This window comes from Mus caroli, unplaced genomic scaffold (assembly GCF_978045245.1).
Source record: "Mus caroli unplaced genomic scaffold, Mus_caroli_1 scaffold_17, whole genome shotgun sequence".
NCBI lineage: Eukaryota > Metazoa > Chordata > Mammalia > Rodentia > Muridae > Mus > Mus caroli.
Window position 1 is genome coordinate 89,647,328 of NW_028227272.1, and position 24,346 is coordinate 89,671,673.

General features: G+C 46.7%; 1 protein-coding gene across 2 annotated transcripts in view; it reads right to left on the minus strand.

The window, feature by feature from the left end:
• Runx1 (RUNX family transcription factor 1) overlaps nt 1-24,346 on the minus strand; it is a 224,038-nt gene that overhangs the window by 85,133 nt on the left and 114,559 nt on the right. For both annotated transcript variants that reach the window (XM_021184937.2, XM_021184936.3), the window contains exons 3-4: nt 8,798-9,051; nt 2,304-2,460 (exon numbers count right to left, since the gene is read on the minus strand). In XM_021184937.2, the coding sequence (XP_021040596.1) occupies nt 2,304-2,460; nt 8,798-9,051 (411 nt within the window). The remainder of the gene's footprint in view (nt 1-2,303; nt 2,461-8,797; nt 9,052-24,346) is intronic.

Sequence of the window (24,346 nt, forward strand, 5' to 3'; positions counted from 1 at the left end):
AGAGAGGGTGGGGTGGGCTGGGCTGGGGAATATCCAGCAGGCTTTGATGGCATGAAAAAGCAAAATAAAATCATATTTTGTGACTACAAAGTGAAATTATGAGATAAAGCCATGTTTATTATACTGACAGCTCACTTGTCTTGGTATTGACACGAGAAATTTAAACCATAAAAACTCAAGACCAACATTATTTATAGAAACCATAACTGGGTCAAGTGGTCAATTAGTCTTCCTGAGTTTTAATTACTCGTTACCACTCATGAAGAGGAGAGCCTGCTCAAGTCACATATAATCCAATTTTTTGCATCTGATTAATTTTTTCATTCCAGGGTATGGGAAACCAGCCTGGCCTTGGGTGCTGCTGTTTTCCTGGGGGGGGGGGGGTGTTATGCAAACTCAAGTGCACACTGGCACCAATCAGACGGCAGAGTGCAAACACACCACGCCTTGGGGAAACAGTCCACCGTTCCTCAGGTAAACACCAGCACCTCTTAGTCACCCACTCAAAACAGAAATGGCCAAAGAGGGATAGGCGACCAGCACACAGCACCACACAGGTAGGCAAGCACGCTGCTTTCAAAACCCCACTCTTGATCATCATCAACTGGCTGCCCCGGTCGTCACAAAGTCACCATGCGACTCCCTACGGGAAAATGTCACTGGAATAGGCCATTAAATCGTCTTCGAAACTTCCATAGCCAAACATGACAAAAAGACCCACTTAGATGCCTAGGAGTATGGAGACATGTTCTCTGGCAACCCAGCTAGGTCCTACGAACTAAGTTTATTGCTAGGCAGGTGGGTGTGGGCCTGGCTGTTGGGGTCTTCCTTTCTTCTTGGCCTCCTACCGGCTCGGCCAGCGACTCATCTGAAACCTCCCTGACATTTTCTAAACACACGTCTCTGAACCGTAATGCGAATTCCATTTGCTGAAAGGCAGACCTTCAATATTCCAAGTGGATCCACTTAATGGCGCAGGCTCTCCCAGGCCTTCGATAAGTGGGCAGACTCTTCTTTCAATCACCCTATTATTAGCACAGTAGCACGAACACATATTTTCAATAACATTATATGTTCTCTACATTTTTTTCCTCCAGCTGTGACATCATTCTGAAACTGCCCTGAGCATCTGGGGGTGGGGGTGGGGGAGCAAACACAGAAGTCCAGGCTCACACTCTTAACCCTCTCCTCTTTCTCACTATGAACACGGAATTTCTACTGTTCTGAACGCCTTCAGAATCAGCAGTAATGATCCCTTTGCTTGATATTTCCTGCTTGTTGCCAGTCTACCTGCTTTGTTTTGCTTGCTTGGTGCTGGGGATCAAACTAAAGGCCTTACACATGGAAGGCTCTACCACCGAGCTATGGACATGACTAGCGCCTCCCTGTGTCTTCCCCTCTTCGAGAACTGATAGTATGATTTAGATCTATGTCATTCCGCTTTGATTAAGCTAGAGATACCATTTACGGCTAAGATCATTCAATTCTACATTACGAAGGTGAGGGTTTAAGCAAAGACCCCTCACTCCTAGACTCTCACTACCTGCTGATGTTTGTAAAATATGCCGTAGCTCCTTGAAATGAAGAGAGAACACACACACCCCTCGGAAGATGACTGGAAAGCAGACAAGCCTACAGTGAGAGCAGGTTCCTCTTTCTACTCCAATAGTTTAATAACTGGTTAAAGGTGAGGCATAATAACTGCATGTCCAGCTGGGCTAAGGAAATAATTTGGTCTCTCACATGAGCAGTATCTAAATGTTAAGTGAGTCTGGCTTCTCCCACCAAACCATAATAGACTTCACAAAGAATGCATAGTGAAGCTCACGCTGCTCTCAGATGTACCAATAAGAATCCATTTTTTTAATCCTAGGAATATAAGCTTACTTAAAACTATATCAGTAAGGGTTCCCCAAAAATTATTGATGTGACCAACTGAAACCCTGTCGCATGTTCGAGGGAGCATAAGTACCACATGATAAAGGCTCATGGCTTTGATTATACCATAGTGACCACCCATTATACAATGTCAGTCCTCATTCTGGGGTGGTTCCTTCACTTATCTCAGTTTAGGAAAACGGTGGAATGTTTTATTGAACTTCACAATTCATGTATCACACGCTGTGCATTCCAAGTCAGTTGTAAGCCAATTTAGTCATCAAAACGTGATAATAGCCAGTTGGTAGGTATCAAATAAACATTATCTTAAATAAATATCATTATGCCGCATCAGTAATAAGAAACGGGCTACTATTTGGAAAACCCGGGTTCGAATTTCACACCCATCCGTGACAGATACGCACCTCTACCACTCCGCCCGACAAACCTGAGGTCGTTGAATCTCGCCACCTGGTTCTTCATGGCCGCGGTAGCATTTCTCAGCTCTGCCGAGTAGTTTTCATCGTTGCCTGCCATGACAGTGACCAGAGTGCCATCCGGGACGTCCCCCAGTGCCACCACCTAGACATCAACCAAGGGACAAATGCAGACATCAGTGCTGTCACAGGCACCTGGCTGTGTCATTTGTCTGGCAATTGCTCTGATGTTAAACTTAATGCTTAATGGTGACACTTTCTAGTTTATAGAAGAGCCGTCATCATTTGATCATCGTGACAGAAACAGCTTGCTGCGAGTCCTGCGATGCAGAGACGGGTGTGGATTTTCAAATAAGGAAGACACAGAGATTCAAGGAGAAAAGCCACAGAAGGTCACAGGACACAGTGGGAACAAGACAAACAGGGACAGGAATTCTGAAAAGCTACTGTTGCTCATCGGTACAGTTATCTCTTAAGACCTCATATTCGAAAGACAGAAAGTCTTGTGTTTGTAGATTTGTGATCTAATTCACTTTTAAAAAAAAGATTTATCTTGGTATTTTGAATTAAGTGTATGTGGGTGGGCATTTTTTTGAGAGCAGGCCATGAAGGCCAGAGGAGCACGGTACCCTGGGACTGGAGTTGTAGGCAGATGTAGGCACCTGACATAGGTTCTAGAAATCAGACCCATTCTCTGTACCATGCATCATGTTGGTAACCACTGAGTCATCTCTCTGGCCCCACCTTTTACTTGCTTGGCCCATCCTTGGTGCGCCTAAAGAAACCTGGACGAAAGTATTTAAATTTAATTCTGCTCTGAATTTGCTACTGGTTTTTGTTGTTGTTGTTGTTTGAGGCAGGGTCTCAGATAGCCCAGGCTGGCTCCAGGCTCACTGTATAACAGAGAGTGATCTTGAACCCCCGATCTTCCTCTCTTCTCTGCTAGTGCTGGGGTTAGAGGTGTGTGTGCCACCCAGTGTGCAGCTTCCCAGCATGACCTGGAGATACTTAAGCTGTCTGTCTGCAGCTAATCTCTGCCACCTCTTCCTGCCACTCTTGGACACTCACCAGCAGCAAACTCTTGCACCCAAGGAGAAAAACTAGACACGGGCCACTTCTTTATTATTAATTACAAGAGGGATGACCTCAGTGACCACGGGTGCTCCAGTGTAGTCATTCTCCTCAAATCAAAGGTAGAAGCAGACTGCAGTTTGGCATCTGCATTAACTGTGTTCTGAGGGATTCCGTTACTGCCACTGAAAAGGTAAGGGCTTACGATATTTGGGAAGACAGCTTGTAGATGAGCTTGCTATCATATCCAGAAAACCAAAAGGCAGTAATTCCATATTAAAACACTCTGAAGCACGCGCCTTGAAAGTGCTTCACAAAACATTACCCACTGCTTGACTGCTCTTTGATCCTTTTTGTTTTGTTTTAGAGAGCTAAGGTTTCACGATGGAGCCTAGCATGGCCTTGAACTCCCAGTCCTCTTCTCTTAGCCTTCGAGGTCAGGATTTACAGGTGTGCACCACCAAGCCTGGCGTTCTTTGACTTCAGCTAAAGTTTTCAGTTTTGACTTGATTTGGTTATGTTTGCCTTGTTCTATATTCAAAGTGACCACGGGATTTCAAATCGCCCTGCCCCGAGAGTTCAGTTTGTTCCAACCATTCCAGACACATGCTGTCAGTCTTCGGTGAGATGTCTATTATTTAACTCAGTTGTGTGGTCATCCTTGGGCAGGTTTTCCCAGGATGGCAGTGGAAACATCTCTTCTTCTACTGCCACTTTGTTTTTCTCAGTTTTTGTACATTGGCTGCTTCACAATCTATCAGAGGGATATTTCTCATTCCGTATGAAATAACCCTGCCGCAGATTTGCTAATCTGGTATCAAGGTCCGGTCTCTCTGCTCGCCATCCTTACTGGGTGCTTAGTCATGTCTCCTTCCCGCTGTTCGATGTCCTGCAGATGGCTATCTGGGTGATTTTATTCATTGTGGCTGCTCTATCTCCTGCGTTCTAAAGAACCTATGTCAGGAAATTGCCCCAGCTACCCTGAGAAATGGACAGAGGGGCCCCCTAAGACATCACCAGGACACTCTGCTCTCTAGGACTGGGTATGTATCTTGCTATCTCTTTAATTTTTATCTGTTTTCACTCACTTGCTTTGTGAAACAAGGACCCTGTGGCCCCTTGCCTCTGCTTTTAACCCTTTCATGTCAAATGTTGGACGTGTTTTCTACAAAGGAGATTTTAAAAACGCTTATTCTCCAAGCAATCTGTAATTAGATGTTTCTATCCCACCACAAATGTTTGATGGCCTTTAATTAGCAGTGGTAATAAGACAACTCTTTTGTTTCAAAGAACATCATTGAAATACATCCCCCTGCTTGGTTAATTGATCATTATTATCTTTTCTTTCTATTCCTACAAAATGTTACTCCTGTAAATTCTGTTTTCTGTCTATTTTTCCCCCATCTCTCTCGTCAATGTTTTCATTTCCCTCTGCACAGTTTGCTCACAATGATGAGATGCCCTCTGTGGAAATGCTTCACTTCCTTGCCTTCATCTCCCCGTGGAGACGTAGGCCTTTCCAGTTCATCTCAACACCCACTGGGCTCCCAGGGCACTGAATCGACAGCCGGGCTTCCAGTCTGAATGCCTGACTGTTGGGGCCCATATCTCCTAAGAGGCCAAAATGAATAAATCCTGTTCCATAGCGCCCAAAGGCACGCCAAGTCATGAGTTCCCACTGTGCCCCACTGTGCCTCAGTTTACCACGGTTGCTCCAGGGATCCCTCATTACCTAGAAGTCAAACCCGTGAGGCCCCCCCATCTACAGCACGAGAGGATCATGGTGGCCAAGAAAAGCTTGTTGATGTTGGAATTCAAAAGTCTAAAAATTAGGAGTTTAAATTGCATCACCCCCATTTCTAAAGGAAGCAGGAAGGGGGCATCCAGGGGCTCGGTTACCACTTCTTGGGCTTCTTGATTTATCTCCAAGGAGTTTTGATGGAGAAGGGAAGGAGCCAAAATTAAATCCAGGGACATTTAACTCTGTACTTAAAACAATGACAAGCACACCTAGGCTAGGTTACTAGTGATGTTGTTGTCCTATTTAAAGCTAAGATGTCTTCCGATTTGATATAGATTTTTGTCACTGAGAGATGATATAAAAAGAATGAAAAGAAATCAAACTTCAAACAGAAATACAAAGCAGTGCCTGCAGTAAAAAGCTATAAACAATAGGTAAGGCAAGAGAAACATTTACATTTAGCACAGACCAAACAGACAAGAAGGGACTTGCTGGCCAAAGATAGCTCATATTTTGTTGAACTTCTCTGTTCTTCAAGTATCAGGAAGTTGGGCCAAATATCAGCTGTCTTCTCTGCTCTGAGGACTTCCCAGCACTGTTCTTGGCTAGCCTATTCTTAGTTTGAAACTGGCATTTTCCAACAATTTTACAGGTTGAAATTAAAGTAATAACTTATTTACTGCAAATTCTCTAATCTTCCAGAGTTTCAAAGAGGCTGTGGAGTGGAACATAGAATTTATCTGAGATGACATTTAATGTATACCTAGGGACCATGGTCTTCCTGCCAGAATATTATTTATTTATTTATTTATTTATTTTTATGGAAAGCATATTCCATCAGCACCCATGGTCTTTGAACTTCCCTGATGAAGGTATGTTTATATTTTTGTGCTCTGGTGTACCAGGGGCTAAACAAATTCTTCTATTACAGTATTATAAAATCTACTGCAAGTCACCTAGACAACTTTGTAGGCAGTATCTCCAAATACTGCGTAGTAGGGAGCAGATTTCCCAGTTTCTCGGCAGTGAAATTAAGTGTTTCTTCTATGCTGAGATAAACAGTCTATAGGTGGAAAGAGGGGTGGAGGATGGGAGGACTAATTAGCATAATTTTAATCAATTTTCAAGGGACTTCATGATTTTAAGTCTCCTGATAATTCTGAAGATTAAAGCGGAGGACTTAACAAGATTCCGGAAGATTCCGGGAGATGCTCTTCCACAAGTGATCTGAACAGGGCTTCACATCATCTGATTTTTATCTGGGGGTGGTGGTGGCAGCGGGGAATAGGATAACTCCTGCAGGGTTAACCCCTAAAGAAATTCCCGAATTTTAATTCACATGTAAATGTAAAGACACACTATTGGTAGAAACTAACTGCTTTTGTGTGTTTGGTAGGAGCTGGCACACAGAGGGGCCAGGGGCCCATAGAAAATACAGCAAGGAAGATGGTCTGTTTCCAAGTCACCCAGCCTTTAAATCTCCTTTCCCTCCGCAAATTCTATCTACTGACTGGTGAGCTCCTTGAAGCAGCCGTCCCTCTGTGGGACAGCATAGGTGGTGACAGATATTAATCCAGAGGTCTGATTTTTCAACTTCCCTGTCCACCGTGACCTTTGTCATGGCTACTGGCTGTCACTCAGGGAAACACACTGAGGTCTTTCCAAAATCATCTGTAAAAGGGAAATCTCTACGGCAGTGATTATTTTTGTTAAAAGGAAAAAATTTTTTCGTGGCTTGTAAAGGCAATATGTAAGGTCTTTAATTCTTTTGAAAAGAAAAATAAACATTTCCGTGTGGCAGCTCAAGACGGTACCATGTCAACTCCTGAAGACCATTTTAAAAATCAATTATTTAGTGTCTTGATAAACTGGGATTCCCTGGTAGACTAAGAAGAAGAACAACAACCACAACAACAACCACCACAACAACAAAGCTCAGAAAAGACCCAATTTCTTCCCCAAGGAAGCCACAGTCCCTTTAGCTAGGCTGGGCAGGGAGACCTACCTTAACTGGCCCTTTCCTTGACTACAATAAGTTTGAGTTCTCTCTGTTCTCTGTAAGTGACCTTAGGGCTGAGCTCAGATAGGTCAGGGTAAACAGAAGACAACACCAGCTAAATTTGTTTTTCTAAAGGAATTGGGAGGGATTCCCCAATAATTGGAAGGGAAGGAAAAACCAAGTGCCTGGCTCCCTCAGACTCTCAACCCCACTTCTATGCCTTTAAAAAGTTGCTTTCACAACAGTGGTAAAGGTGGCAATTCTACAGACAGAGTCGGCAGCAAATTCTACTTCTGTGATTTTTTTTTTAAATGTGGATGGTCTTTTTAGCATAAAAAGGGGAACCGGACAGCACTTTTCAAAAAGTGAGCATTATTCATTGTAATTAGATCAAGATCCAGCTGAGGCCTGGAACTACGAAAAGCTTAAATTAAATTAATCTCCCTCCTAAATGAGACAATTATTCAGCTAAATTGAAAAAAAGAAAAAAGAAAAAAGAAAAAAAGAAAAAAGAAAAAAAGAAAAAAGAGAGCCGCTTCCCTTTCCAGCTCGGGTCCCCGCCTTCATTAGCCTTTTAAAAACACAACTTGACAGAGTCATTTTGCTTTCAGCTGTACCTTTCAAAACCCACCTCAGGAGAAGACCAAAGAAGAGAATCTAAATTCCTCCAGCTCCCTGCCAGAGTTGTAGGGTGGTTCGTTCTTTCTTTCTTTCTTCTTCTTCTTTTTTTTTAAACCGCCCGAGGTTGTTTATATATAGCTTCTGAAAGCCAAGTTTTAGATGCAACTCAAAGCTAGGGCAAGGTCAGGGTGAAAAGCGACCAGACCAACGTGAGCTGCCCACCTGAAGTTGCCGGGTCTATAAGGCCCCCTCCTCAAACAGAAAAGCTGCTGGATTGGACCTTTTCGGGAAGACACCTTGTCACCTTTCTTGCCTGGGGCTTAATTTAGGTGAGCCAGCGATAATATTCTGGAGGTTTCCAGAAAAGACAACAGGATTCACTACTTGCGGCTTCTGGCAGGAGCAGGCTACAGGCTCGAAAAACTCCGGACTTTGGCAAACTTAACCAACTACTCCTGCCGCGGACTTTGGACACGCTGAATCTTATAGCGCGATTAAAAAAAAAAAAAAAGCGGCAGGGCGGGCGTGGGGTGGGGGTGTGTGTGGGATCCCTGGCTGTTTATTTATTTATTTATTTATTATTATTATTATTATTATTATTATTATTATTATTATTATTTTTACTGACCCGAAGGTACTAAAGCATCTCTTATTTTATTTCCTGATGCTTTCATTTGAGAGATACAAAACGGTCTGGGTGTCCATCCAGAGGTTCGGGGAACCTTAAGGAAGATGGACTGGCCCGCTCCAAGGTTCTAACTTTTTCTATTTCGTAGCAAAGATAAGGAAGGTCCTTGGTAGGCGTTCTGAAATTATCCTGATTTTTTTTTTTAAACTCCCTCTTGGATAACTCTGAGGCTGACCCTCCCGAGGGTCGCCACGGTAACGCAGCATCCCCCCACATCCCAAACTCAGTGAGAAAGACCAGAGGCTTCTACTACAGGAAGCACCCTTCTCTAGAAGCTGCCTTAGCCTCTGCCCCCTAGGCTCACTCTGGCCATCGGCTGACCTCCACCTGCTCCTCCCGCCACCCTCTCCAGGCAGGAGTACCTTGAAAGCGATGGGCAGGGTCTTGTTGCAGCGCCAGTGAGTGGGCAGCACGGAGCAGAGGAAGTTGGGGCTGTCGGTGCGCACTAGCTCGCCGGGGTGGTCAGCTAGTACCTCCACCATGCTGCGGTCGCCGCTCCTCAGCTTGCTGGCCAGGGCGGCGCCGCCATCCGGGGCGCCCAGCGGCAGCGCCTCGCTCATCTTGCCGGGGCTCAGCGCGGTGGAAGGCGGCGTGAAGCGGCGGCTCGTGCTGGCATCTACGGGGATACGCATCACAACAAGCCGATTGAGTAAGGACCCTGAAAACAGCTCCTACTAGACGGCGACAGGGACTCGGATCTTCTGCAAGCTGCTCCCGGGAGACCAACATACAAGTTCAGAAGCCTTTATTACTACCGGAGGGTTGTGGGGGTAGGAGACTAAATTACCATCAGTCCCGGACTGAGATCTAGTTACACGGATCGGCCTCACACCCAAGCAGGGCCGCTTAGTGCGTTGAAAAATGGGCAACCAGAATTCAAAGTCAAATGCCCAAAGGAGCCTCGCTTTGAGAGTTGAAGTTCAGTCTTTGGCTATTACAAACGGTCCCGGAGGCAAAATTCCCATACACGTCCTAAAATATTTATGCGCACAACAACAACAACAACCAAAAAATGACCAGCAAAAACTAGATTTGGAAGTTCCAGCAGTTAGCTGCCTGTCAGTTTGTTTTTCTTTCTTGCGGGTCAGTTTTGTTTAGAGTCTCAACAAAATACAAAACTTAGGAGTGTCTTCCAAACAGAGCGCCCCTCTTACCATGAAAAACTCACTTCGTTTCTCAAAAGCAAGAGCCGTAACTTTAAAAGATTGTGCTACTAATGTATGTGCTCGTATATATAAATATATACATATGATCTACTTCATAAAATATTTACAATACAATCTGTAGAGAATTTAAACACAACAGAAATCCATTAATGTTTGCTGCAGTTTTTTTTTTTTTTTTTTTTTTTAAGTAGCCTTGAAAATCAGCTTCAGTAGTTGGAAGGCTGGGATAGGATCACTTGTCATTACTCTCTCAATTAAATTCTGGCCAAATAAATGGTCAGTGCTTTACAAAGATCTGTAGCTAATCTTAAAAAAAAAAAGTCAAACTCGATGACACTCAGGGTAGAGCTTCCCACAGCTGAGGACTCTGGTTTGGGAACGCTGGTTAAGTTTGTGGCTGATCCTGTGGTTTGGTGGGAGTTGAGCCGCAGTTGGGTCACACACACAGGCAGACACGCACTCTTCGGAAGTCAGCCACTGTCTACATTGGTTGAGTGAGTCAGCCCAGAGTCTGGCAAGATGATCTTCCTCCAACGTCGCCCGGCGGTGGCTGGTTTTCTGCTGGGGCGCACAAATACCCACGAGCGAGCACCGTGTAACCGCAGCAGGTGGAGCGGGCCTGGGAGGAGGCACCGTAGACCAGTAGGCTCAAGTTACACACGCTCACTCCCACGCACCCTGCCACGCACACGCAACTTCACCGCTCGCCTGGAACTCCGGAACACTTTCTCCCGCAGTTGTCAAAAGAAACAATCGGAGAAAAGTTCACAGCCTAGAAGTTGAAACATCCAAAGACTAGAAGCCGGTTCATTCAAAAGTAAGAAAGGAAAAATAAAAATAAAAATTAAAAAAAAAAAAGGAAAGGAAAACAAGAAGGTCTAACGCAGATCTAGAAAGAGCCGCAAAGGGTGACTTTCTTGCGTCTCCGGGAGCTCAGGATGGAAGTGCCAGTCGCGGGGCCGGGCAGCGTGGTGCCCTGGCTGGGTCCGGCCGCGGGGCGCCCGTCCTGCCCGCGCCCGCTGGCTCTATGAATGAGAGTGCCTGGAAATGAACGTGCTTTTACTGTAAGCCCGACCCGAGGAATTCCATTCCCTCAGCTCGTTTGCATAGAGGAGACCGACGGCCAATCACAGGCCTTTCCGGTATCAGCCTGGGCGCGGCCGGCTGCCGCGCTCCTGGAATTGGCCCGCGCGCCCCCGCGCGCTACTGTACGCTGCCCGGCCCGGGACTCGGTGGCAGCCCCTACCGTCCCCAGCTCCCGCACCCACGCCGACCCCGCACACACAGGAACACGCTGCCATGTTTGCCCGAAGCCAGGCCCAGGTTCAGACCCCACGCCAGGCAGCCACGCGCGGTGCTGCACTCGCCCTGGGTGGGTTTGCCGGGCGCAGCGGCGCCACTGGTGGCCTCGGTCCTGGAGACCCCGAAACAGGAATCGAGAGACCGGTCGGGCTTGGGGACCGAGAGCTGCGTCCGGAGAAGCCCTGGGCCTGGAGACCAGCGGGAGGGAGACGCCCTGTGCGCCCTGAACACAAAGCTGCCACCGCGAGGCTTCGGGGACCTGGGCTGGCATCCGGGAATGGTCCCTAGGCAGCCTTGCACTGCAGTCCATGAGCCAAGGCTTGGGGTCCTGGGAGGACAGGGAGGACAGGCCGCAAGAGGGTTGGAGGGCTGATGGCCGAGTGGGGGGAAGCTCTGAGCGCCTCCCTGGGCCAGGCTAGCAGGTGAGGCGAAGTGGCACCGAGTCATTTAAACAAGGCCCGCCGCTGCTCCGCCGCAGAAGTTTTGGATTTTAAGCATCCTCTCCTTCGCAGAGTTGCTTTATTTAGTGTCTTTTCTCTGCGGCTGGGCTGCGGCTTGATTACGCAGCGCGCCGCGTTCTGAGTGTGCGCAGCGGCTGGAGAGGAGATAGTTTTCTAACCAAGGCCTCAAAGAACTCTAGACTACAAAAAAAGTTGAAAGCATGGGGGGCGCAGGCCACCCCGAACTCATGAGCTCGAATCCACCCTCCAGCTCCGGCGGGAGGCCGGAGCTCTCCTTTAGGCAACGAACCCACTCCGCTTGAGCAATGTAGGGGCACCTCCCCCACCTTGTTCGTCCCCGCGGCGCCGAGGGCATTTTCCCCGAAGAGCTTTAAGGGTCTCCTTCCTGCTTGGCGCGCGGCCGGCTACTGTCCCCAGCCGGAGCAGCTGGCCTGTGCTCCGGGGTCCCTTACTTCTCTTGGGCCTTGCTTCCTCCGGAACTTCTTACTACCCACTCCATGGAGCCCGCTACTGTCCACATATTGACCGAACCCCTCCACTTTCATCTGTGCTCGGGTCCCTGGCTGGTCCCCGCGAGTATCTTCCTTCCACACGCATCTGCGCAGCCTGGGTTCAGTGGAAGAGGAAGAAGCTGTGGAGGTCCCGGCACGGAGGCCTTGTCTGAAGTTTGGGGTGACTTCTCTTACCCCAGGCGGGTAGGAGCTGGCGGCATGGAGGATCAGGCAGGCCTTTCACGGTCATGTCGGGGCTCAAGTTGGACGCCAGGGGGCAGCAGCGGCCCTCGTTAGGCGTCCTGGGAAGCCGAGCAGGGCACTGGGCACGCCCGGACGGCGGGAGGATCACTCACCTGGAGGTCCTTAGGGTCGATCTTGTGAGTTTGGGGACAAACACTAGGCAGTGGCCACCAGAACCCACCTGAGCGCCCCCGTCTCTCAGACCGGTGGTAGCCAGTCCAGCTTGCATGGGAATCCCCCGGCTGGTGGGTCTCTACTGTCGTGGTGATCCACCCAAATTAGGGTCTCATCTCTTCTCAAAGCCTTTTTGCCTGGGCTCCGCCTTATGCTAGTTCAGGACCATGAGTTCCTCAGGTGTCCAGCGATCGTCAGCGAAGGCTCAACTTCTCCAGCCTTCTGTATTTTTCCGAGTGGGCCCGACTTTCCTCCTTCAGCACTAAGATCGTGACAGCAGGGCAAAGCTCAGTGCTCCCCTGGCGTTTGGGGGGATCCGGAGCTTTGGGAAGACATTTTTTCCCCTTGCTTTTCTTTTAAAACGAATCTCAAAGAAGTCCCAATTCAGGGGTCGAATCCCGCTGCCTGCGCTCCCCTGCCAGGGCCACAGCTTCCTAGTGCAGCCAGGTTCCGGGTGTGCCGGCTTTACTGGAGAGTTCATGGCCAGTGGAAGCGAGACTCCCTCAAATAGCTAGCTAGACTCCCCTCAAATGCATTTTCTGAGCAGCCTACTTCAGATCCAGTGCTCCTGGAGCCACAGCCAAGCACATCCACACAGACCCACCGAGCCAGGGCTGAATCAAAACAGTGTGGCAGAGACAAAGCTCGACCTTGACTCCAGGGAAAAGGGTGGCTCTCCGGCCCTTCAAACGATTAAAGGAAGCGCGATGGGGTCAAACATCAAACCCTGTATGGAGTTTAGGGTTGTCTGTCTGGCAGAAGCCTAGGAAAGACAGTTACATGAACACACGCACCAAGTTTGGCTTTCAAGGTTCGCACCTTGAGCGTTGCTCAGCTGAGTTACTAAGTTCGAAGCCCTATCATGATAAAGCAACGAAAAGCTGCAAAAATCCGGCCTCGGGCATCCCTGGACCTGTCTGGGTTGTCACTGAGCCACTTGACACGCACTTGAAAAACACAGACAAACAAAATCATCGCCCCGTCTTTGCTGCAAAATAGTAACCAGCAAGCGCGCAGCTGGGACTCAACCGAGGGGCACCGTGAACGCGCAGTCCTTGCGGCTTTGGACAGAGTTCATGCAAGCCCTGCAGCGCGAGAGGGAAATGAGGAATTCCTTCCCACCCAGAGTGCGCATTTCACTGTCAATGCTCACTTTCTCTCTCTTGCCTCACCAAGAGCTAAAGGAAAGGTTTACAACTTTCACTTCCAGGCTTCCCCCAGAGTGACACTAAAATTTACATGATTTAAAAAAAAAAAAGGAAAAAAACTGTGAGGGAAAGATTTGTTTAAGCTGCTACTGTGTGACAGTCTGACAAATTTGTTGCTGGGGAAGTTTAAAAGTGAGCACAACAGGATTTGGACTCTCTACTATGAATTTAAAAAGTAGTGTTTGGTTCAGTGAGAGGCAGGCAACCATTTCAATGGAGGACGGAGCGGTTTTATTGACTTATTCTTCTACATCCTTACGTGACTGGCTAACTGTGGTCTCAGAAAACTGAAAGTTTTGTGTGCTTATTCTATGAAATCAACTCCAAAATAAAAAATATATAATAGTTCTCTTAAATAAAAATTACCCCTCCAATATAATACTCTATCTAAATCAGATTCTAAGCATGCAATAGTTTTAAAGTTATTTCCTCCTCCTCCTCCCCCTCCCCTCCTCCTCCCCTTCCCTCCTCCTCCTCCTCCTCCTCCTCTTCCTCCTCTAAAACTACTGTAGTTTTAGACCAACTCCTTGCAGTTGGTACTTTCACAGGCACTGAGCCATTCCAGTGAGCAGTAACCACTACATAAGTGACTGGCTGTCCATGCTGTCTGACTCTCCACATTGGAACTTACATTTTTCTCTCAGGTGAAGAACCTGCATGCTTATGTCACTTTTCACATTTGTTTACTATTGTTTAGGACCAAACTCCTGAATTCTTGCACCGCATCCTCCCTCTCTGAATATTTCTATGCTGTGCTGGGGGGACACTCAATTCTAGCTTCATACCTTTCCCCCAACCCCCGTACAACTTACAAAACTTACAAGGAGCAAATTGAAAATATTTCTCCTTTTCCCACAAAATTCGTGGTGCTTAGTAAACATTTTACCCTCATAAAATTTTGCGTCACCGTTGCTCTAACAAGTGTAATAAACTCTGTCATAGTTGACGGAAGCCAAGCCACATTTTTTTCAGAGAGTCACACAGTCATTTAATCACAGCAGAATGTGTGAATGGTGAACGCCATAGAGCTGAGGGTATCATTTAAGATTTCATTGGGGTATTTTATGTGGTATGACAGCTACAATATGGATTGCTCCTTTTAAGTATATTTGAATCAGCAAAAAAAAGCTTTAATTATTTGGCAAAGTGATATCATAAAGTATATACGGAAACACATCAATAGACAATCATACATATATGTGTATATGAATATATACTTCATTAAAAATATAAATTGGAATCTAACACATCATGAACCTCTCTAGGATTCACTTTATGTATGCACTCCAAAATAATAGAAAATAAAAATAAGCCCATGAATAAAGAGAAAGCTAAAATTTTCATAATAATTCCAGTACTTGCCAGCTTAAAAAAAAAAACAAAACAGATTCTCTACTGAATTCTTTTACTTTTCCTATTTCATCACTTGCCATCTTTTTGAGCACTGGGAGTTTTATATCACCGTCCAAATAAATCCGTCATCATTGGCACAAAATTAAAATAGTAAATCACCACGTAAGTGAACTGTGATCTGTCTAGAGTGTGGCTTTATGCGCTTTCTGTCCGTGCTGGATTCAGAATGCGGAATCTCCGTGTCTCAGGCGCTCTGAGTTGCATGCACAAACACATGAATTAGCTGCATGCATGAACACATGTGAAGTATTTACTAAAGCTCTGGGGATGACTCAGAACTCCAGGTGAGATTAAAACCAAATCCCAGCTTAATACAAAATGGTTTTAAAATCAGTAACAAGGCAGAGGCTAAGCACAAGGAGAAAAAAAAATCTGAGTATCATTCCAACAATTTATTTCCTTAAAGCCAGTGTTTATCCAAATAAACAATTTAGAATACATTTTCTAAAAGAGATTACCTGGTGCTTCTGTGTTCCAGTTGCTTTCCTCTAGTGGTAGATCATTTCAGAAACACCTCCCCCTTGTTGGTTCCCTCCCCCTCCTCCCTCCCCCTCCCCCTTTAAGCTAGGAAAGCAGTTTGTTTACATTGACACCACTCTTTCTTGAAATGACACAGCCTTAAATATTGTTGGAAATCATCAGCATATGCTAAGATCCCAGGAAGACACTTTCCTTCCTGCAGTCTGTTGCTTCTAAGGTACAGGGAAGCCCACACCAAAACTGTGCTCATTTCCTTGGGTATTTACAGATAATGTGAGTTAGAAATTACCCTTCCTTAGCCTTGTACACTGACAGTGGTCAGTACCCAGTGACAGCAAGGGCACATGGTTGATCTCAAAGCCTTAGGATTTGGGTAGCCACATTCCATAGCAGGACAAGACGGCTTATCAACAATGTTGTGAAGAAGAAGAAGAAGAAGAAGAAGAAGAAGAAGAAGAAGAAGAAGAAGAAGAAGAAGAAGAAGAAGAAGAAGAAGAAGAAGAAGAGGAGGAGCAGAAGGAAGAAGAAGAGGAGGAAGAGGAGGAGGAAGAAGGAAAGGAAGAGGAGGAGGAATGGGAAGAGGAAGAGGAAGAAAAACAGGAAGAGGAAGAAGAAGAACTGGAAGAGAAAGAGGAGGAGGAGGAAGAGGAGGAGGAGGAGAAGAAGAAAAAGAAGAAGAGGAGGAGGAGGAGGAGGAAGAGAGCTAATTACTTCAGATTTCCAGACGCTGTTTAAATAGGCAGGAGGACAAGGTTTGCAGCTCCGTAGTCATATATTTTTTTGCAAAAGCAAAAAAAGAACAAATAAAATAGGAAAGGCCTCCACAGGGCTGCCTTCTAATGACAGACTGAGGGACTTAAACGTGTGGCCTCCAAGGAACAACCTTAAAATAATTTTTAAAAGATCTTGGTTTACAAGGACATAAAAAACCTCCATAAAGTTTCCTTTTTTTGAACACAGTAGGGACAGAACGATTTGCACTAATTATTAAGGTAGGATGAGGTAAGAAATAACAAATGGACTCTGAAGTTAAGGCAAGCTTGGTTCTAACTGGTGAGCATTGGACCGAACAGACTGACCCAGTAAGACTGACCAGACCAGGTAAATTTATTCCAGAGACCTGGTGGAGCCAACCCCCCCCCCCCCCCGACATTCTCTCATGAGACCCAGAGACACCTCTCCACCTCAGGCTGAGTGGCTGGAAAAGCAGAACGGAGCGCAGATCTCTGTACATACCCTTAATACTTCGACAATTCTTAGAGAAAAGCCAAAGTGGCAAAAGCGACTGTGCTTGGAGAGGACTGTGTGTCATTGTGAAGAACAGGGAAACTGGCTGAACTCAGTGAACAGACACTTATAGATAAAGGCAAACCTGTGGAATTATGAAGGGATTTCTACCTCCAGGAGCTGGGGAAGATGCCACCCTGGGGCTTGGAGAGAGACGAGAGGCTACATACTCATTAGTGGAAGCTAGATAGGACACGATCTCCCTTCCTTGCCCACTGTATGCCATCATAGAACCGGCAGTGATTGGATTGTCTCCCTGCTTAATCCTGGGAATCCCACAGTCACTCCCATTTTATAGGCCAGGAGCCTCCCCTTTAGGGAGCTTAGGAAACTTGCCTGTGGACACACATGAATGCCCATGTACACATGCAGATTTAGTGTGCACACACAGGCACAAGTATGCACAGACATGCACACTCACCCCCACACCATACATACCCATGCAGATGTGAGTACCACACACACATGCAGACACACAGGCACATGAACACACACATGTACACATGTACACCTGCACACACAGGCACTGGTACACACACTCAAATGCATACACAAGCCCATGCACAGCCACAGGCATGGGTCAGCTATGTTTCTTAGGTACAATTGACAGCTTTGAGAAAATTTAACTCTTAGTATGTCCTCTTTCCTCCCCATTTCTTGTAATTCCAGCACTTGGGAGGCAGAGGCAGGCAGATTTCTGATTTGAGGCCAGCCTGGTCTACAGAGTGAGTTCCAGGACAGCCAGGGCTATACAGAGAAACCCTGTCTCAAAAAAAAAAAATCTCAAAAATTCATCATGTGCGAATCTCAGATATGTAGAATTCCTATCCTGTCATTATTTCTTGTCACCGAGAGTGTTTGGACAGGCAATCGCTATTTGGTTGAGAGATTTTTAAAATCTATAATAGGCTTTTAGTCTTTTCTGACCTCTAGTCTTTTCAAATGGTAACTCCTAGACTCTCTGAGAGCATAAAACATTTGATTTTCTTCCTCCCAGCCTTCCTAGAATGGTCCTTATGTGTCAGGGTTCTAGGCTCATTGATGACAGAGGACAAATAACAGACAGCAAATGGGGTATCATGGCTACTGGCAGGCATGTGTACATGGTCCAGAGAACAGAGGGAAGGGACAAGGGAGAACGAGGGCAGCAGCACCTGGGGATGCTTAGAAGAGGCTCTGGTGCTAATACTGGTGATGTGTCCTTGACTTAGAAGATGAATAGAGCTTCTACTTTCTGAATCCCAGAGAAGGGGCTAGAGAGGCTGTGGTGAGCTGGACAAAGTTGCTCCAGGGAGGAGGATCGTAGAGAGCAAAGCTAGGCACTTGTGGTTCAGGTCACGGTGCCGTTGCCAGTAGAGACTGAGTTGGAGTGGGGTGTGGTAGCTCACATAAGCTGAGAGGACTGAACCTCAATATGAAGACAGTGGGTTCCACTACAGCCAAGGATACAGCCTAGCCGAGTGGGTACTTTAGAAAAACGAGTCCACCAAAAGTGTATAGGTGACTGGAGGAGAGAGAGAGAGAGAGAGAGAGAGAGAGAGAGAGAGAGAGAGAGAGAGAGAGAGAGAGAGAACACTTGAGAATTGTGTCCTGCATGTCAAGCTGGCTTTGCCGCTGCCGCTTTCATTGTAGTTATACCAAGTCTCTGGATTTGAACCCATGGACTTACTTGTGTCTCCCTTCCTTTTGTTGCTAAGTCCTCTGAGTAGTGTTTTTTTTTTTTTTTTTTTTAGCATTGGTTGTTATGATTTCTCTCCTCTTCCCATGCCCATCCCAATTGCTCCCACCCCAGGGCTAGTTCTCTGACTTCTTGTCAGATTTCTTGCAAATATACCCTGACAAGGGATTCCCACAGTTTTTCTACACCAGTCCTTCTCGCAGGCTTCTGCTAACCTTGTATCTCTACATACCCAGAACCCAGGGCCAGCTCTTCAGCTCAGTGCTGCAGGACTACCCTCCCTGTTCCGATCACAGAGGCATGTGTCAGCTTTCTTGCTCAGGTTAGATTCCCTCTCATGGATTATCCTAATATTTCATCATGGTCTCCATGTCTCCCAGATGACCTTTGAACTATACTTGGTGTCTCAGCTATTGAAATGATGGAGGGCGAGGTTGGTAAGAGGCCACCTTCCCCTGGCTTCAGGTTTCTATGTAGAACAACATTCCTCAGTGTGCAATCCTTGGCCCCTTTCCACACCCCCATTTATCCTCAACCAGGAGAGATTCAATTACTCTGCCAGCAACTTAGGAAGCAGAAGCAAGAATATGAGGAAGAATCCTAAAATAGACCCTTAAGATTGTCCATCCTAAACAGAACAGTGAGGGAGAGGAACCCATATGAGCTGGTTGTAGAGCAGGGAGCAGACAGAGGGCTTTTGACAGTAGTTAAGGCTGTTATTCAGTTGGACTCCAGTCAGCAAGCAGAGTTGATCCTAGTTGCTACAATGTAGCCAAAGGAGATGGTTAAAAATGGTAAGTTTTTCTGCCTGGGGCTGGAGTGAAGCCAGCTGTTGCTCTAGCCGAAGAAGACAGAAGACGGTGAGAGAGAGAGAGAGAGAGAGAGAGAGAGAGAGAGAGAGAGAGAGAGAGAGAGAGAGAGAGAGAGAGAGAGAGAGAGAGAGAGAGAGAGAGAGAGAGAGAGAGAGAGAGAGAGAGAGAGAGAGAGAGAGAGCTGTCCTAATTCTCTGACCCTCGCCCTGGCAGCCAGCCAGCAAGGAAGCAGGGCCTGTCTTTCTTGAGGTTTATAGAACTGCATTCCGCCAGCTACCTGTGTGACCTTGGAGGAACATTGCCCCCTAAAGACTCAAGTTAAGAGCTTAGCTTGGCCAACCTCTTGATGGAGAATCCAGGGAGACTAGTGGGCGTGCTGACTGTGAGCTAATAACCGGGTGTTCATTAAACTGAGGTTTTTAAACTTGTGGTCTGATAGCAGTGGAGAACTAGCACACTGACCTTCAGTTCTCCTGATAGGCTCAGGAGACACAGCCTGTGCTTGGGTGAGTATGGGCACCAGCACTCGGAAGCCACATACCAAGCCACATTTTCCAAAAGTTCTGACTGTGGTAAGCTTGCTATTCTGATTCTCCATGCTTTGTCTAGCATACCGGTTGTTCTGGGCCACTAGGGAGCAGAAGTCTTTTTATTGAGTCCCCACAGAGACACTATATAATATCTTATTCCCTTCTGAGTCATTGCACCCCCCCCCCCCCCATACCCTTGTGCATGCTGCACACATGACCCCTGGATGTTTGCACACCTTGTCCATGAGGCTGTCTAACTCATATTTCAATTTTTTTGGCACCACTGTGCAAAACAAACGTGATGGGAAGCCCCAGGGCTCTTATTAAGCAGAGGCTCTGACTCAGCAGGTCTGGGGAGAGACCCAGGACTTCATTTCCAACAAGCTTCCAATGATGTCATGGTGGCTGCTGGTCCATGATGCACACCTATAGTTGACAAGGTCCCTGGAAGCTCTTGGGTCTCCAAACAAAACTGTGTCCAGCATAACCCTTTAGACAGACGACAGAAGGGCTTTTCATAGATAACATTATAAAATATGAATCCATAGCAAGTCATCATAGACAGGGCTCTTTAAACTGTCATCAATGGGCTGAATATTTGGTGTCTGTTTGGAAAGCCCTCTGTCAGAGACCTAATCCCCTGTGGGATGGTAAAGCTTGTGGGGCCTTTGGAAGGAGACTGGATAAAGACCAGAGAATGGAGGTGGGACGAGTATCCTTATATGGCTTTCTTTTGCTGGGTGTGGTGGTGTACACCTTTAATCTCAGCACTGAGAAGGCAGAAGCTGAGGCCAACCTGGTCTACATGCCCTAGGCTATCTAGGGTTCACAGTGAGACTCTTATCTCCAAAAGGTCAGATTCTCCACTTCCCTTTCTCCTCCCTCCCTCTCTCCCTCCCTCCCTCCCTCCCTCCGTCCCTCCCTCCCTCCCTCCCTCCCTCCCTCCCTCCCTCCCATTTGCCCTCTCCTCCCTCCTCATTCCTTTAGACATTCTTTAGGGTCTCACATGTGGCCTCACAGTCACTGGATATGTGTTCCAGAGGGAAACTAGAATATACACATAAGCAGCCTTTTCCCTCCCCATTTGGACTTCCAGAAGATGTGGCCAGGACACAGCCAATCACCTGGGGCACAGAGCCTGGCAGGCATGTGCAATCATGTGCATCATACCAGCCATATATAAACCAACAGGGAAGCACCTCTCCTTCTGCAGAAACAACGCAGTACATGTGATTTAGACTTTCCCAATACCCAGGGTTTTCTACTCTTGTAAGCAAGCAGATGGTGTCCATGAAGTCATCCGTTACTTAATTAGGATTCATTCATTTGTGTACTGTGTGGGCAAGCATGCTGCATGCAGCTTGTGTGGAGGAGGTCAGAGAACAACTCCTGGGACTTGCTTTGGCTTCTTCCCTTCCACTGCATGGGGCCTGGGCTCACATTCAAGTCACCAGGCTTTGGCAGCAAGCACCTTTATCTGCCGAGCCATCTTGCCAGCCCAAAAGTAACTTCCATAATGGTTTATTTAACCATGATCCAAACCCATTGTCAATACAAAATTAGATATTTTCTATCTCTTTTTTAAAATCCTATTTTCAAAAGTCTATGCGTGTTCTGTGCCTACAGTACGTCTCGTTCTGGTTTGTCTGGCTGTTGGTGTTCAGTAGCTGCTTGGGACAGGTGACAACTGTATTGGTTGGAGCAAGACTGGAGTGGCTACTCAACAAGCAATCAATGCTGACAGCAACTTTGACACTTTTCTCCTGCAACCCCAGGGGGCTGTTTCTTCCCTGCTGTAGGTGAGGCATGCAGGTCTCTTCCCTGACTTAGGTTTTCCCTCTGAGCATACAGTTTATTGTTTGAGACACTCCTACACTGTAGCCCTGGCTAGCCCTGCCCTCGTGCCCCCCTGGCTCTTGGAGGTTGTTCTGCTCTTGCCTCCTGAGTGGTGAACTTCGAGTCATTTTCACAGCATCACATGGTTGAGTGGAAAGCAGTAGAACCCATGTGCAGGGCTCCAGCGACTGCTGCAGGAGGCTGGCTTCTATGGTCAGCATGCTCCTGCATTTTGCAGCCCAGGTAAGCCCTGAGCTAATCTCCTGCTTCCTACACTGCCTCTTCACACCCACCAGCTGTGATGGCTCAGCCTGTGAGACAACTTTGGTTCCTTCGCAGTCTGAAGCAACATCACAGAAAGGATTAAGCTAGTTCTCTATGAGATTTGTGGACTGGATTATTATTATTATTATTATTATTATTATTATTATTATTTTAAATAGCTTATACATATGAGTGTTTTGCCTACATGTATGCCTGTGCACCATATGCACGCAGTGCTCACAGAAGCCAGAGGAGGGCGCTGAATCCCCCAGGACTGGAATTATGAATGGTTGAGAGCTGCTTTGAGTGTACTAGAAACCAAACCTGGCTCCTCTGTGAGAGCAGCCAGTACTCTCGACCACGGAGCTGTCTCTCCAGTGCCCATGGGCTGCACTGATAAACACCGGCTAGGACTGGATGTTCTGTTTCTCACAGGCCACAAGTTTTAAATTGCTGGTGCTCTCTCTCAAGTAGGAATTCCTACAGTGTGTTTATCTGGAAATACAGCATAAAGGGGTTTTTCAAATTGCCTCTTTGTTAGCCAAACCAGCCGCCATCCATCCCTCTGCAACTCAGTACAGTAGTTTGGTAATGTGTAGTGAAAGCCTGGTTGTAGGAGAGTTAGAGGGACAGCAAGAGAGGAGGGGGAGGGGGAGGGGAGGGAGGAGGGAGAAGGAGAGGGTGTGGGAGGAGGAGAAAAAGGGGTAGGAGAAAGGAGAGGGAAAAGGGGAGGGAGAGGGAAAAGAGGTGGGAAAGGGAAAAAGGAAGGGGAAGGGTATGGAAGGGGGAGGGGAAGGGGGAAGGGGGATAGGGAGGGGGAGGGAGAAGGAGAGGGAAGTATCATGACAGGAGGATTTTAATTTAATTCTTATTTTATGTGTATGTGGGTATGTCTGTTTGGAGGCATGCACACACATCTGGAATGCAGCACCTCTAGATGTTAGAAGAGGTTACCAGGTCCCCTGGAACTGGAGTCACAGGTGGTGATGAGCTGCCCGACATGGGTGCTGGGATGAGGGTGTTCACTCCCTGGCAGGAGCAGCCAACAGCACTAATCACTGGGCCATCTCTCCCATCTGAAGTAGCCTCGAAAGCCATATCTATCATGTTTGCTTGTGGGACTAGAGACTTGCCATACTCCACAGACTTTAACTTCATGTCTATGAAATAAAAAACTGTAGCTGAAGAAGTCAGCCATGGTGGTAGTGAGAATTCTCACGTCTAATTCATATGCGTTTTCACTTAAAATGTCATAAAATCACTAAAGTCTGTACAGACCTGGTTACATACTTTCATATCGGATCAGGAACATATACTTAAGGTTCAGGAAATGGTCGCACTTCGGTGGATCACACATCCTGCCCCAAAGCTAGTGAACATTTCTGAGGCCAGTTCTTATAAAACTCAACCCGTCCAGTCTCTCTATCAAGCAATGGTTAAGTCAGAAGTAAGCTTTAAAAAAAAAAAGATTGTTTCAGGTTTGCCTAGAACCGTGCTGCCCTCTGAATCTCCCTTGTAAAACACAAAGCAGAATTTTACTACCTTCCCCTGAGAGCACACAGCAGGAATTCTCTGGAGCTTAGCTTCTTGGAGGGGAAGAGAGTGAGTCAGGGAGAGAGGCATTTCTGAGAGCAGATATTATCTAGTGTTCAGCTTACATTCACAGGCAGAGTGAAAGCCATCCTCAGAAGCAGGCTCAAAGTGATTAAAAATGGTCAAGACCAAAAATAACATTTGAAGAATTTTGCACTCTTTTTCTTTTTCTTTCAGGGTAGGTAGGCTTTAAAAATAAAATAGCCACAGCCAAGCAACAGATGTTTGCCCACACATAACCACAAATGACCTCAAACTGAATTCAAACTCACTTCTAGTGTGACCATTGGCCAGGCAGACACAGACATTTTACTGCTGGCCCATGGTCCCCACTTTCTCCTAATATTTCTCTAATCACTTTAACAATTTAAATGCCCATGAAGATGTCCGCTCTGAGGGTAACTTTTCACATGAAGATTTCTGCTCTGAGGCACAGGAAGATGTCTGCTCTGAGGGTAGCTTTTCACATGAAGATGTCTGCTCTGAGGCACAGGAAGATGTCGGCTCTGAGGGTAGCTTTTCACATGCAGAGCCAGTTAACACAGCCCTTTCGAGTAGGTTGCAAGAGGGATTTGAAGGAAGATTGTCGTAGAAATGTGGACTTTTAAGTTTTTAGTTGTAATCTTTTAGTGCTCAGATCTAAGTAGCTCTGTAATCAAGTCAGGCCCTTGATTTAAGAACATCCCATATGTCAGGGGAAAATATTGTGGATGATGTCAGCTTGTGCTGGTTGTGTGTTGGGAAGGGTCTCAGGCAGCTCACGCAGGGCAGGCACTTACTTTGCAGCTAGGGACAAATTTGGAGTCTCAATCTTCTTGCCTCTGGCTCCCGAGTCAGAAAATGTATAGTGTGTAAAAGGGTAACAGTCTTGTTTAGCCAAACCCCCCTTTGAGCAGAAGCCACCCAAGTCCCCTCAGAAGTCAAGAAGAGGGTCGTTCTAGCACAGGCTGAGATATGGAAGAGAACTGGCTTC